Source organism: Hyla sarda, chromosome 4 (assembly GCF_029499605.1).
Source record: "Hyla sarda isolate aHylSar1 chromosome 4, aHylSar1.hap1, whole genome shotgun sequence".
Classification (NCBI taxonomy): domain Eukaryota; kingdom Metazoa; phylum Chordata; class Amphibia; order Anura; family Hylidae; genus Hyla; species Hyla sarda.
The window spans coordinates 288,915,628-288,930,799 of NC_079192.1; the positions used below are offsets into that span (position 1 = coordinate 288,915,628).

Here is a 15,172-nt window from a genome sequence, read left to right on the forward strand (position 1 = left end):
CTAGGGTTCATACAGAATAACACAGATATTAACTGTAGAGTACTAGTCCACATATATCTATAGGTGCAGTATAACAGCTCTGTACAATTCAGAGACCATATAAAGCCATTATATGCCAGGGTGCATAAGCCTTTAGGGAAAGTTTTCCTTCTCTCCTTCTCACGAGCTCCATAACTATTGTAACGAAAAGAATGTAAAGTAGATTCTTTGGATTCTGTAAGTATTTGGCCTATAATAATACAACAATGCTATTTCAAAAATGCAATTAGGATTAATTATTACAAAGTGTTCTTGCATGTTCAACATTCACTGACTATACACGGTGCACTTGTTTTCTTACTCTGTCACAGTGGTTGACTTGACCTTGAGTCGCATACCTACAACTATGCACAGTACAAACTATTAGACCACTTTTGTCATTTCTGACTCAGGAATTTACAACAACAATAGGGTCTCCTGCATGTACTAGTCAGAAATGCTCTCATTCTGCATCTTTGCATAATGAGTTGTAAGTTATGCAAATCAGTCTATGTTTACAAGAGAGCAATTTGTAAAATTCTACAAAACCTGGAATTGAAATAATGGATTGCCTTGTGTTTAGAGACAAGGTCAATATAGGTTAATAGCGTGCAGACGACACATTGCACATCTTCACCTATAAGTGAAAGGTGGCCATACACATTAGATTGAAGTAGTTTGGACAGATGAATAAACAATTGTCTGGTGAACAGTCAGTACACTGACACATACGCATTGCTCATACTGACCATTAAAGGGGTACTCTGGTGGAGAACCTTTTTTTTTTAAATCAACTGGTGCCAGAAAGTTAAACAGATTTGTAAATTATTCCGGCACTGCTGCTGATACTTGCATGGACTTGGACTATGGGACGTGTGACGTGGTCCTCTGACTAGTAATAGCAAATCTCATATCTTGATGCAGAAGAAAAGTGAAAAAAGTCAGCAAACTCACATGGACTTCTTTTTCAGGGTTGTTTCTTTATTGCATACTCACATATAAAAATAGGTGCAGAGGGGGGAGAGAGGGATCACAGTGGGGGGTATTCACTGTCTGGCAACAGAATCTGTTTCGCTCGGTACTCAAGCTTCTTCTGGCCAGAAGAAGCTCGAGTACCGAGCGAAACAGATTCTGTCGCCAGACAGTGAATACCCCCCACTGTGATCCCTCTCTCCCCCCTGTGCACCTATTTTTATATGTGAGTATGCAATAAAGAAACAACCCTGAAAAAGAAGTCCATGGTGAGTTTGCCGACTTTTTTCACTTTTCTTCTGCATCAAGATATGAGATTTGTAAATGACTTCTATTAAAAAATCTTAATCCTTCCAGTACTTATTAGCTGCTGAATACTACAGAGGAAATGGTTTTCTTTTTGGAAGACAGAGCTCTCTGCTGACATCATGACCACAGTGCTCTCTGCTGACATCTCTGTCCATTTTAAGAACTATCCAGAGTAGGAGAAACCCCCCATAGAAAACATATGCTGCTCTGGACAGTTCCTAAAATGGACAGAGATGTCAGCAGAGAGCACTGTGTTCCAAAAAGAAAATAATTTCCTATGTAGTATTCAGCAGCTAATAAGGAAGGATTAAGATTTTTAATAGAAGTAATTTACAAATCTTAATGTAACAATAGAAGAATGTAGCATTCACTCACCGCAACAAAGGCATCAACATTCCCGGCTAGAGGGGATCGCGGGTCAGCGTCTTCAGGACTTCAGGAGTGCTCAGAGGCTACAACCGGTTTGTTTCACGCGCTGTTGCCTTCGGACAGGCCGGACGAAGCGCGCAACAGCACGTGAAACAAACCGGTTGTAGCCTCTGAGCGCTCCTGAAGACGCCGACCCGCGATCCCCTCTAGCCGGGACCGTTGATGCCGTTGTTGCGGTGAGTGAATGCTACATTCTTCTATTGTTAAATTTTGATACTCTATCTAGTTGCAGGCATCCAGCAGGTATTACGGAGTAACTGGACCCTCACAACTGCCGCAGACTCCTTATACTGGTACCACCCATATACAGAGTTGCTCTCCTTCCGTTCCTTTCTCTCAATTGTTTGATCATTTACAAATCTGTTTAACTTTCTGGCACCAGATGATTTAAAAAAAAAAAAAAAGTTTCCAACGGAGTACCCCTTTAAGGTGGACATACACATAAGACAGATTTCTCTCCTGATGCCCCCATACACATGCATGATGTGTGAGGCTTATTTCCTGAGAACAAAAGGATCAGGCAGTTCAACTCCAATATACACAGATTCTTCTTTCCTTCAACAACTTCTCATTGGGAAGAATTGGGACCCCCCATTAGTTAGCTTAATCTTGCAGGTTCTGCCAATAGCTGTTCAAACTGACCATATATGTTTAACAAAATGGAGCAGATGACAGCAAATTTTGAACAAACTCTTTAAACACTTTCAGTTCCTTTTTAGACCAGGGTCATCGTTGAACAAAAAAAAAAACTAAAGTTTGTTGTGAAGTTTTATGCGATGAAAGATCATGTTGGTTAAACTTGTCCATTTTGATCAACTTTGAAGTAACTGGGATAAAGACTGTGCCCTGCAACACGTAGATAGTGCTAGATAATCATTTATATCTCAACAGTTAAAATGACAATAAAATACGATACATAAGAGATAACAAGTATCACAAGATTTAGGAATAAACTGGAGGTGGGACAAGAAGGAAGATGTAATGCTGGTACTGTACGTTCTAGATAATTGTCCTTTAGCTTTACATACAGTTTAAAATGAGATTAAATATGATACATGAGAGATAACAAGAGTAACCAGATTTGGATTAAACTGGAGGTGGGATAAGAAGGAAGAGATGATGTGGGTACTGTACGTGCTAGTTATACAAGTGGTGTGGGTGGTACTTTTGTACTTGGCTGCTGGCATGGGAGTGTGAGTTTCATGATAAACACTGCGCGTTTCTACATGATCACATTTCATATTGGTGCCAGTATTGAACTTTTGGTTTTGAGTGATATATGGGTAAAAAATAAAACTTGCTATTAAATCAAATGAGTAATGGGTGAGTGGTGAAAAGTGACGAACCTTTACAGCTATAAGCAAACATACAGACTACACAATTAATGAATAGCCTCACTACCTTCTCATTTGGCCAGACCCTCATGATCACCTGTATAAGGGGGATTGGAATCACGCATAGAGACTTGCATAGAGTATGTCAAAACTCCCAGTTCTACACAAAGACTAGATTGGCCCTACTGAAATGATTTTGAAAATAGTGAAAATAGGCGTCTCTACTAGAAGCAACTGCTCACATGACATCTGTCATCTTCCTGTGCAGCCGCTAAAACTAAGGCTAAAATGCTACATCTCATAAATAAGCAAATAGTTCTATAAATCTTTATGCAAGGCATAAAAAGATACACTTTGTTTGGTATGTGTGACTCATATGATGATCCAATTCAGCTCCAATTTAAAGGCATACATGGAGTTTTGTAAAGGGAAGGTTCTTGGCCTTAAAGGGGTATTTCAGGATTTTTTTATTTAAGTGTACTACAGGAGTTGTAAAGTTAGTGTAGTTCATAATATAGTGTTTGTACCTGTGTTTCATGGTGGTATCGCCATTCTTATGTGATCTTTGCCCCTATGTTTATTTTGAACAGCATACAAAATGAGTGTCTCAGGTTTTCCCAGGTTGCAGTGTGGCCCGGGACATTACATCACTAGTCAAGTGTTCAAAGGAGCCTGTCTGCTTTAATGGGTGGGGCAACCACTGGGTTGGAAGGAGATCATTCTGCAGTGAATTGTAGTTTTGCTACAGCTGGAGGCATCCTGGTCAGAAAACACTGGTTGTTTGTTTACAGCAAAGCATGGAAGGTAGCTCACCTGTGTTTCAATGGGTGGGGAGGAAGAAAAGTGACCTCACACTTACAAACAATGAATCCTGGGACTTGTAGTTGGAGGGAGGGAACTCCAATTTACAAAAATAATTCAGCAGCATTATAGTAAACTCAGAGCACAGCCATTTAGCTCAAAGACAAGCACAGATCCTTCCTAAGCATTTCCATTACTGTCTGGCAGGTAAGCACTAAAATCACCTTATGGTGGCTAACCCCTTAAAGTATGGAAAAATGTACACATATACACAAACACCCACTTACTGCACACACACACTGTGAAACACATACATACAGAGGAATGTGGAATTCCTATCGCCCGACGCCCGTGACATGAAGTGCGATCCACTATAGAGGTAGCCGGAAGGCTTACCTCTGCTTCCCTGGTGTCCGTGGCTCTGTAATTGATAGAGCCTGGCTGGACTAGGCTCTATCAATGGATCGCAGAGCACACAGATCAATGGAGTTCAATAGAACTCTATTGATTTGTATGAGGAATCTAATGATTCCTCCTAAAAGTCCCCTAAGGAACTAATAAAGTGTAAAAAAAAATGTTTAATAAAAGTTTAAAAGGCACATATTAACCCCTTCCATATCAAAAATTCAAATCACACCCTTTTCCTATATAAAAACATGTAAACATAATAAAAATAAACATATTTGGTATTGCTGCGTGCGTAATTGTACGAACTATTAAAATATAACATTATGTATCCCGTATGGTAAATTACGTAAATGTAAAAAAAATACCAAACCACAGAACTGCAATTTTTATAAAGTTAAAAGTGATTAAAAAGTCAGATCAATACCAATTTTTTTTTAAAATTGGTAAAACATGATTGCTGTAATCAGGCCGGCCTAAAGTATCAAAATAACATGTTAGCCCAACGAAATGGTAAATAGCGTAGAAAACCACCAAATTTGCTAAATTATCTTTTACTATTTAAATTTCACCTCACCCAAATAAATTTTTTTTTTTTAAATGAAAAGGTATCATTATGGTAGTTGGTTATGGCTTTTATAGGGCGAGGAGGAAAAAACGAGAGTGTAAAAGTGAAAATTGGCCCGGACAAGTGGATCGTCATGAGGGACATGTAGATTTTGCTCTGTTTTAGTCCCATGGACAAGTCGTTTTTTTATTACATTTCTACACTCCGGATACATATACATGTACGCACATGTAGACATACATATTCGACTAAGCCTGCATGTGTTTTACAGAGGAAGGGAAAATAACCTGCTGGCAGACTTGCTTATTTCCTGATGAAACTAAAATTGTGAATGTTGGAATCCACTACTCCTGGTCCTACTTTTCCCTAAAGGGAAAGTTGAGAGGCTTTTTACCTAATTCTGTTTATTTACTTTCTGATAATGAAAACATACTGTCCTTCTCCAAAAATAAACAATTAACAAACCAACCACTCCTTTACCCTGTCTAGTTTCCTAATAGGGATAAATAATGCCACTGTCATGATCCAGGATATAACTTACAGCCTACCTTACAATCAATATATTTTCTAGTTATATAAAGAAATTTACCATGTGTGCAAAAAAAAAAAAAAACACTAATTGTAAAATGTTAAGATCAAAGAGTGAGCCTACTGAGCGCTCATGTGTATGAATGTTTAAATCTAGCCGGCGGGCCTGCCTCAAAGCGCAAGTCAGCACTGGGAGAGAGGGACTTTCAGGGGATCGGGGCTCCGGACTGCAGGTAGGTATAGCATTCCGAGACCCCGCATCTGTCTCCTGTTCACCCGCACTATAACCCGGTGTATTGGGTTATAGTGCGGGTGAACAAATGACCGTTTTCCTTTAATAGCATTTACCAGTAAAAACCATCACACATGCCTGTTATCAGTGACCAAGTCATCTGAATGTAATAATGTCTACATTCATTCACTGAGGGAACTTATTATGCATAATCCACCTCAAATTCCATGTGATATATGCATCTTAATGTTTTAAATGGAAATCTGTCCAGTAGTTCACACTATGAGCTGACGGAAAACTATAAGTGGAATTCTACTAATTGAATAATTTGTGGATTAATTTTACACAGAAAATGTGCTGGGGTACCCAGGACGTATATAAGTCCCATGTAATGTGGATAACGCAAAACCAAAATCAATAAAAAAATCCAAGCCACAGAGAGCAAAAAAATTCTAAATCAATCCAGGCATATGGTTAGGATTTCTGTCAAGCATTTTATAGAAGATTACTCCAATAGAAAAATGCACCATGTGGCCATAGCTGCACTTTTAGCTGCACTAATACAAAAAATTTAAGTTTTACATTTTATGATGTACAGTCTAAGGCAAAGGTGTCCAATATGCATCTTGAAGTTGGCCCGCCAAAATAGAGGTGTGGCCCCCTGAAGATCTCTAGCTGTCTGGGGGCATGGTGGCACAGTCCTTTGGGGGCATGGTGGCACAGGTATTTAGGGGTATGGTGGCACAGCACTTTAGGGGCATGGTGGCACAGGTATTTAGGGGTATGGTGGCACAGCACTTTAGGGGCATGGTGGCACAGGTGTTTAGGGGTATGGTGGCACAGCACTTTAGGGGCATGGTGGCACAGGTGTTTAGGGGTATGGTGGCACAGCACTTTAGGGGCATGGTGGCACAGGTGTTTAGGGGTATGGTGGCACAGCACTTTAGGGGCATGGTGGCACAGGTGTTTAGGGGTATGGTGGCACAACACTTTAGGGGCATGGTGGCACAGGTGTTTAGGGGTATGGTGGCACAGCACTTTAGGTGCATGGTGGCACAGTACATTAGGGCAATGGTGACACAGATTATAAGGGGCATGGTAGCACAAATTAATAGGAGCATGATGGCACAGTTTATTAGGGTCCTGATGGCACAGATGATTATCAGCATGATGGAAATCTGTCCCCAGCTCATGTTCTCAATTTTAGCCGATTTCTGGGGAAGTTTAAACAAGCCCTTTAATAGACTGATGTTTTCTTAAGATTGTAACATTTCTCAAGAGCTTCGATAGATAATCCACTCTTACCTTTATGTTACCATTTTCATCCAGAAGTATGTTTTCCAGCTTGAGATCCCTGTGCACAACACCATTCTGGAGAGATAAAAAAATGATATGAAATGTTATATAGAAACAATGGTGTGAATAATATTCACTGAACAAGATTCTTTCTCTATGCCATTACCAACATAAAGTCTAACAGCAGGCTATCTATTAGTCACTTGCTATGCGGTTAAGACAAGAATGAGTGGAATCCATCCTCCTACAAAGTATATGAAACAACAGAAGATTCTTCTGGTACCTTATTTCAACTCCCCTAGTCTGTAGTGTGCAGGAGTAATATAATCTGCAGCTTAGTGCCAAGATCTGGAAGTGCAAGTCTAATTCCATTTGGGTGCCTCTCAGATATTCAATAAACATTTCACAAAGATATGCTTTGATTATGGAGGAAAAATGTCTTATAGCTGTGGGTTAGGCTTATCTAAGCTTCCACATTTTCGGTTGGCACATAAGAACTACGGTAAGTGTCTTGTTGTGTTTAGTCTGTGAGCTAGACAGCAGGAAGGATCTTCTATAAAAAGAATAGCGGAAAGATAGTTGTGTAAACTGTACGTGCAATGAAACAAATACAATTTTGTCACTCGGTGCAATGGAAATGTAAAAGGCTAAATAAAAGTCCTTGACCTAAATGAAATATTCAGCAAAAGGAAGCATGTATGATATTTTACTTAGCGTATTATATTTCCAGCGGACTTACAAATTTTCTTTTGTTCTCCTACCAGCAAGAACTATTTTACTTGCCATATTCCTAGTTATCTAAAATGTAAGATCGCCCCCCCCCCTTTCTCATTTGAGATACATATAATTAACCCTTAAATGTTGTATGCATCATGCACTGAAGTATCAGCTATAAAGATAACATGTGTTCGCTTACTGAATAATGAAAAAGGATAAATGATTCGTACAACAAGTGGTAGACTAAGTTCTGCACCTTAAAGGGGTACTCTGCCCCTAGATATCTTTTCCCCGATCCAAAGGATAGGGGATAAGATGTCTGATTGCGGGGGTCCTGCCACTGGGGACCCCCGCGATCTCCCTGCTGCACCCGGCGTTTGTTTAGAGCATCAAGAGCAGTGCCGAACGCTCGTGACATCACGGTCACACACCCTCAATGCAAGTCTATTAGAGGGGGAGAGGGATGGCTGTCATGCCCCCTCACATAGACTTGTATTGAGGTGGTGTGGCCATGATCTCACAAGCGGGGCGTGACTGTAACATCACTAGCCCCCGGAACTGCTCTTGACACTCTAAACAAATGCTGGGTGCAGCAGGGAGATCACGAGCCTCTGCCCCACATTGCCAGTCATCTGGCACGGAGTGAAGCTCGCTCCGTGCACTGGATGTCTGGGGTACCGCAACCAAGATCGCGGGGGTCCCCAGCGGTGGGACCCCCACGATGAGACATTTTATCCCCTATCCTTGGGATAGGGGATAAGATAACTAGGGGTGGAGTACCCATTTAAGCTTTTAAATCCATCAAATTTACTTAGTGTTAAAGCTTTATCTTACTGGCCAGGGAAAATCTGGTTTCAGCTTTCAGAATATTGCTGAAGGGTGGAATAATTTTTTTTTTAAATACATGGATGCATGGTGAGCCACATGAATAAGATGATACTTGACCTATCACATAACATATACATAGCGTCCTCCTAATCTACCATATGCCAAAAGAGTATCCTTTTGGCACAGGGAATATACACCAAGTTATTAATTTTTTAGCTATAATAAAAAAACAGTGAAGTTGTCAATGATTCTCAACACAAAGGCACCTCTGGTGCTTTACACATCAAGTTCAGAGTAGATGGATCAGAGGATGGAGCTTGAAGCACTTGTCATGTTGCATGCGATAGAGGTATCTTAAAAATCCTTCTCTGAAAACACTTCTCCAGGTACAGATGGACTCCCTTTTGAATTATATAGAATAGGGCCTTTTTTTTTACTGAAATTATTAGAGGTCCTGAATTAATGCCGTCTAGGGGAATTTTTGGCACAGTTCACACATTAAGCTATTATTGTTTTAATTTCAAAGAAAAACAGGACCATTTGGATTTAGAGGCCTATAGGCCCATTTCTTTGTTAAATCCCGATGTTAAAATATTCTCTTAGATTTTGTGCCTACATTAACTGAAGTATGTGACAAGGGTTATGAGCAAGGACCAGGGCAGCTTCATGGTTATTTACAGTTTAATTCAGATATCTATGATATTACATTAAAAATAACTGTTTAGATATTTAATAAAAATAATTAAAAAAAACAGCACATGTTGCTATACTAAGATTGTTCCTGGAATATCATGTAATATAATAAAATTTAAAGCAGCATAGTTTGGTATTAGATTTAACTATGGACAATATTTATTATTTGTGAGTCAATATCTTTTTTTATATTAAATATTTATTTATCAAGTTTAACAAACTACATGACAATCAAACATAAAAATACACAAAAAATATGTATACAATCATGCAATTCCCAAACCACCCAACCCCTCCCCCCCTTGTAAACCGCAAACAGAGCATCACCATCCTCTAATTTTCCACCTTCTCACCATAAATAAACATTTTCTGCCCCATGAAATGTGTCTCTACAAATGCAGTAATCTTCAGCTTTCATGGCCATAAAATACTAAGGCTTTGTAAACTTCAATACTATTCCTGAAAGGTCAGCAGGAACTGAAAGGCTTCTTATCTGCACAAATATTTGCACAGTGAAAACATCCATGAATTTTGTGTGTGTGTGTGATATTTTCAGTGTCTGGGACACTAGATATACACTCAGCCTACTTCTTCAGACATTTTCACTTTTTCACATTTTATTATGTTGTGGCCATGTGCTAAAATAAATAAAAAAAATTGAATTCCCCCCCCCCCCCATCATTCTGAACTCAGTACCCCATAATGACAAAGTGATAGAAGAATGTTAGAAATAGTTAGAAATATTTACTAATTTATTAAAAAGGAAAAACTAAAATATTGCATTTACATAAGTATTCAGACCCTTTACTCAGTACTTAGTTGGAGACCCTTTGGCAGAGATTACAGCCTCCAGTCTTCTTGGGTATGATGCCACAAGGTTAGAACACCTGGATTAGGGATTTACTGCCATTCTTCTCTACAGATCATCTCTAGCTCAGTCAAATTGTATGGGTACTGTTGGTGGAAGCCATGTTCAGGTCTCTACAGAGATGTTCAATTGGGCCTAAGTCAGGGCTCTGGCTGGGCCAATGAAAGACATTCACAGAGTTGTCCCAAAGTCAAAGTCACCTGCTTTGGCTTGGCTGTGTGCTTAGGGTCACTGTCTTGTTGAAAGGTGAACCAGAGCACTCTGGATAAGGTTTTCATTGAGAATATCTATATACTTTGTTCCATTTAGCTTTCCCCAAACCACGACCCAGTCGCTAAAAAACACCTCCCAGCATGTCACTGCCACCACCATGCTTCACTGTAGGGATGGGATGGTATTGGGCAGGTGTTGAGCAGTAGCTGGCTTCCTCCAGATATGATGCTTAGAACTGATGCCAAAAAGTTAATTCTTGGTTTCATCAGACAAGAGAATATTGTTTCTCACAGTCTGATAGTCCTACTTTTTTTGCAAGCTTCAGATGGGCTTTTATGTTTCTTTTACAGAGGAGCCACTAGCCAACTTGCCATAAATCCTGGATTGGTGGAGTACTGCAGTGATAGTTGACCTTCTGGGCCCTTTGAGTACACCAGAAATTTTTGGTACTCTTCTCCAGATCTGTGTTTTCACACAGTTCTGTCCCTGAGCTCTACAGGCAGTTTTTCCTACTCATGGCTTGGTTTTTGCTCTGATATACATTGTCAGCTGTGAGACCTTATATAGACAGGGTTGTGTCTTTCTAAATAATGTCCAATCAGCTGAATTTAGAATGTGTCGGCACATAAGAACCATTTGGCCCATCTAGTCTGCCTAATAATCTGAATCTGAATCCTATCAATAGTCCCTGGCCCTATCTTATATGAAGGATAGCCTTATGCTTATCCCATGCATGTTTAAACTCCTTCACTGCATTTTGCAGCTACCACCTCTGCAGGAAGGATATTCCATGCATCCACTACTCTCTCAGTAAAGTAATATTTCCTGATATTACTTTTAAACCTTTGCCCCTCTAAGTTACCATGTTAACGACCAAGAACGTGTATACTCGTCCTTGTGCCGTTAACGGGGTATGGCGTGGGCTCACGACTCGAGCCCACATCATACCATCCAGCCCTCAGCGGATTTTTGTACCTGAGGGTCGGCGTTAATAGCCGACATGCGGCGATCGCCACGGGCGGCTGTTAACCCTTTATAAAAAGTGATCAAAGTGTCAAAACAAAACAATCATGGTACCGATAAAAACTTCAGATCACAGCACAAAAAATTAGCCCTCTTACCACCCCATATACAGAAAAATAAAAAAGTTATAGGGGTCAGAAGAGGACAATTTTAAACATACAAATTTTGGTGTATGTAGTTATAATGTAGTCCTTTAACCTTTCCTGGTAAGTTTCATCCTGCAATCTTTGTACTAGTTTAGTAGCTCTTCTCTGAACTCTCTCTAGAGTATCTATATCCGTTTGGAGATACGGTCTCCAGTACTGCGCACAATACTCCAAGTGAGGTCTCATCAGTGTTCTGTACAGTGGCATGAGCACTTCTCTCTTTCTACTGCTTATACCTCTCCCTATACACCCAAGCATTCTGCTAGCGTTTCCTGCTGCTCTATTACATTGTCTTCCTACCTTTAAGTCTTCTGAAATAATCACTCCTAAATCCCTTTCCTCAGATGCTGAGGTCAGGACTGTGTCAAATATTCTATATTCTGCCTGAGGGTTTTTACACCCCAGGTGCATTATCTGGCACTTATCCACATTAAATTTCAGTTGCCAGAGTTCTGACCGTTCTTCTAGTTTTCCTAAATCCTTCTCCATTTGGCGGATCCCTCCAGGAACATTTACATTTACAGCAGGTGACTTCAATCAAGGGGTAGAAACAGTTCAGAGATGATCAAGAGAAATTGGAGGGCCCAGAGCTAAATTACATGCGTTATGGTAAAGGGTCTGAATATTATGTCCCATGTGAAATTTTAGTTTTAACTTCTAAATAAATTTGTTAAAATTTCTAAAATTGTGTTTTTACATTTTCATTATGAGGTATAAGGTGCAAAATGGTTAAATAAATCTTGAAGTTTTTTTTTTTATCTTGGCACAAGGCCTCAACATAACAGCACGTGAAAACGTCTGAATGCATTGGCCCTCATTTACTAACGTGAAACCGACAGTTTTTGTCGGGTTGAGCGACCAAATTTGTGTCGCATAGCCCATGCGACACAAATTTGGTCGCACAACCCGACAAAAGATATCATCACTCCGAGTGTTTTTTAAACCCGTCAAAATGGGCGTGGTTGTCACAATAAGGGGCGTGTTCCCGACAAAAAAGAAAAAACACTCGGAGTATGATGAAAAACTCACAGGAAAACCTGTGAATTTTTCTTCATCAAAACCCGACAGCTCTGAGAAATTACTGAAAACCGAGTGAATCCTACCCCCACCCATCATGGAACAGGGTCTGTTCCATGTTGGGGGTAGTAGTACAGGGGTTGATCGCATCGGGTCTCACTTCTGAGACCCGATCCGATCAAAAGTTATTAAGCAGGGAAGCGGGCGGCATGGTCCGCTCCCCAGCGATGTATGATGTGTTTTACTTTCATTTTCCCAGCCGGGATCCCTGAATAGCCCGTACTGAGGAGCCATTCAGGGATCCCTGTGAGCTGCGGTGGGGAAAGATATATAGAATCGCTGGGGGGAATGTATATGTCCCCACAGCTTCTATATATCTTGCCCCCCACTGCGCAATATGTCTTGTCCCCCGCCGCGCAATTATATACCCCCCGCAGCGCATGTGTACACATATATATACTATATACCCCCCCGGATAGCGCTATTATATACCCCCCGCAGCGCATGCAGATATATATTATACATGCCCCCGCACAGCACATCTATATACACATGCTTCTGAAGCACTATCAATGACTAATGCAGTGGTCTCCAACTTGCCATCACCGGAGCTGCCCCATCGCCTCCCCCATCCCCGGTGTTATAATTACCTGTTGCCGGGGTTCGAGGTCCGCGATGCTCCTGGCTTCGGCGCTCTTGCTGTGCGCTGTCACTGTGCGCACTGATGGTGACGTCCCCAACGCACGTCATGACGTCACCATCAGTGCGCACAGTGACAGCGCACAGCAAGAGCACCGAAGCCAGGAGCATCGCGGAACTCGGACCCCGGCAACAGGTAATTATAACACCGGGGATGGGGGAGGCGATGGGGCAGCTCGGGTGATTCCTGAGGATTGTGTATTGTAGCGAAGTGGGGACCAGATAACGCTATATGTCTGCTCCCCACTTCGCTTCTACACACATGCCTCTGAAGCGCTATCATTGACAAGTATTAGCCAGTGGTCTCCAACTTGCGGACCTCCAGATGTTGCAAAACTACAACTCCCAGAATGCTCCGTGCATGCTGGGAGTTGTAGTTTTGCAACATCTTGAGGTCCGCAAGTTGGAGACACTGCATTAGTCATTGATAGCGCTTCAGAGGCATGTGTATATAGATGCGCTGTGCGGGCATATATAACGCGCTGTGCGGGGCATATATAACGCGCTGTGCGGGGCATATATAACGCGCTGTGCGGGGCATATATAACGCGCTGTGTGGGGCATATATAACGCGCTGTGCGGTGCATATATAACGTGCTGTGCGGGGCATATATAACGCGCTGTGCGGGGCATATATAACGCGCTGTGCGGGGCATATATAACATGCTGTGGGGGCATATATAATGCGCTGTGGGGGCATATATAATGCGCCGTGCGGGGCATATATAACGCGCTGTGGGGGCATATATAATGCGCTGTGTGGGCATATATAATGCGCTGTGCGGGGCATATATAATGCGCTGTGCGGGGCATATATACATGCGCTGTGAGGGGGACATATATACAATTTACCGTGCAACACAATTTCCAACCCGTGGGACACAATTTTTTTCCCATGCGACACATTAGTAAATCAGGGAGATGTTTCACCTCTTTTTTTTTTTTTTTACTCCGAGAACATGCGACACTTTCAGGAAACCCGTGGGACACATTTCCAAACCCGTGCACCAAAAAAAAAATTGTCGGGCGACAGATTAGTAAATATGGAGATTTTCACTCAGAGAATTCAGGGAAAACACTTAGAGATTAAACCGACACTCTTAGTAAATGAGGGCCATTGTGTATTAGAGAACAGAGGAGAAGACTATTCTTGTTGCATGGGCCTGTGGTTCTTAGTAGAATACTTTACTGACCACCTTTGCCAAGTAGACGCTTGACTAGAGTGAAATGAATATACAGCACATGGTGAGCAATATGATACATGGAATATAACCTCATGCTCAGGGACTGAGCCATAAATCACCAAAGCCACCACATCTACAGCCAAAGAGTACACCTAGCAAATCCCAACATGTTGCCTCCTTACCTTATGGCAGTAGTGCACAGCAGAAACAATCTGACGAAAGAAATGTCTTGTTTCCCTTTCACTCAGCCGTCTCCTCTCGCTGATGTAATCGTATAATTCACCTTTGCTGGCATATTCCATGATGATCACTATCTTATCTTTATTCTCAAACACTGTAAGAAAAACAGAATGATGTCACCATGCAAGCTCCAACACAATGCAGTGCCTAAGAACACATGCAAATTCATACATTACATACCCACAAATACATCAACACAATGTAACAGAAATGTTATCACTTAACACATTTAATGTCCCAGCATGTTTTCAAATGTATATGATCACTTAATGCAAACAATGATCTAGAAAACTAATAGATGTTTCCTATGTCAAGCCAAAATACTATAGAAGATCACTAAGTAAAACATTGCTGTAATTCTATAAATGCTTACATCTGTAGTATACTCTGCGGTTTTATCATTCTTGTTATATATAGTTGGATAGTGCAGATTACAACTTTATTAAAAATGGAAAAAAAGATAATATCTACAGACATATAACACAATATCTAGATAAGGAGCCTTGAAGTTATAGAGATGCTTACTGTATACAGGCAGTGACCCCTACAGTCTCCATGAATATTGATTACATGGATAAGCAGGTTACACAATTCAGGCAACCGCATGTTCACATATGCATTTGTAGTTCAGTTTTTATATTCTGCCACAGGA

The 15,172-nt window shown here is 40.9% G+C and overlaps 1 protein-coding gene across 1 annotated transcript in view; it reads right to left on the reverse strand.

Annotated features, from left to right (window-relative positions):
- NUAK1 (NUAK family kinase 1) overlaps window positions 1-15,172 on the reverse strand; it is a 104,621-nt gene that overhangs the window by 14,618 nt on the left and 74,831 nt on the right. Inside the window, exons 3-4 of the mRNA XM_056574469.1 lie at window positions 14,463-14,614; window positions 6,902-6,967 (exon numbers count right to left, since the gene is read on the reverse strand). Of these exons, the coding sequence (XP_056430444.1) occupies window positions 6,902-6,967; window positions 14,463-14,614 (218 nt within the window). The remainder of the gene's footprint in view (window positions 1-6,901; window positions 6,968-14,462; window positions 14,615-15,172) is intronic.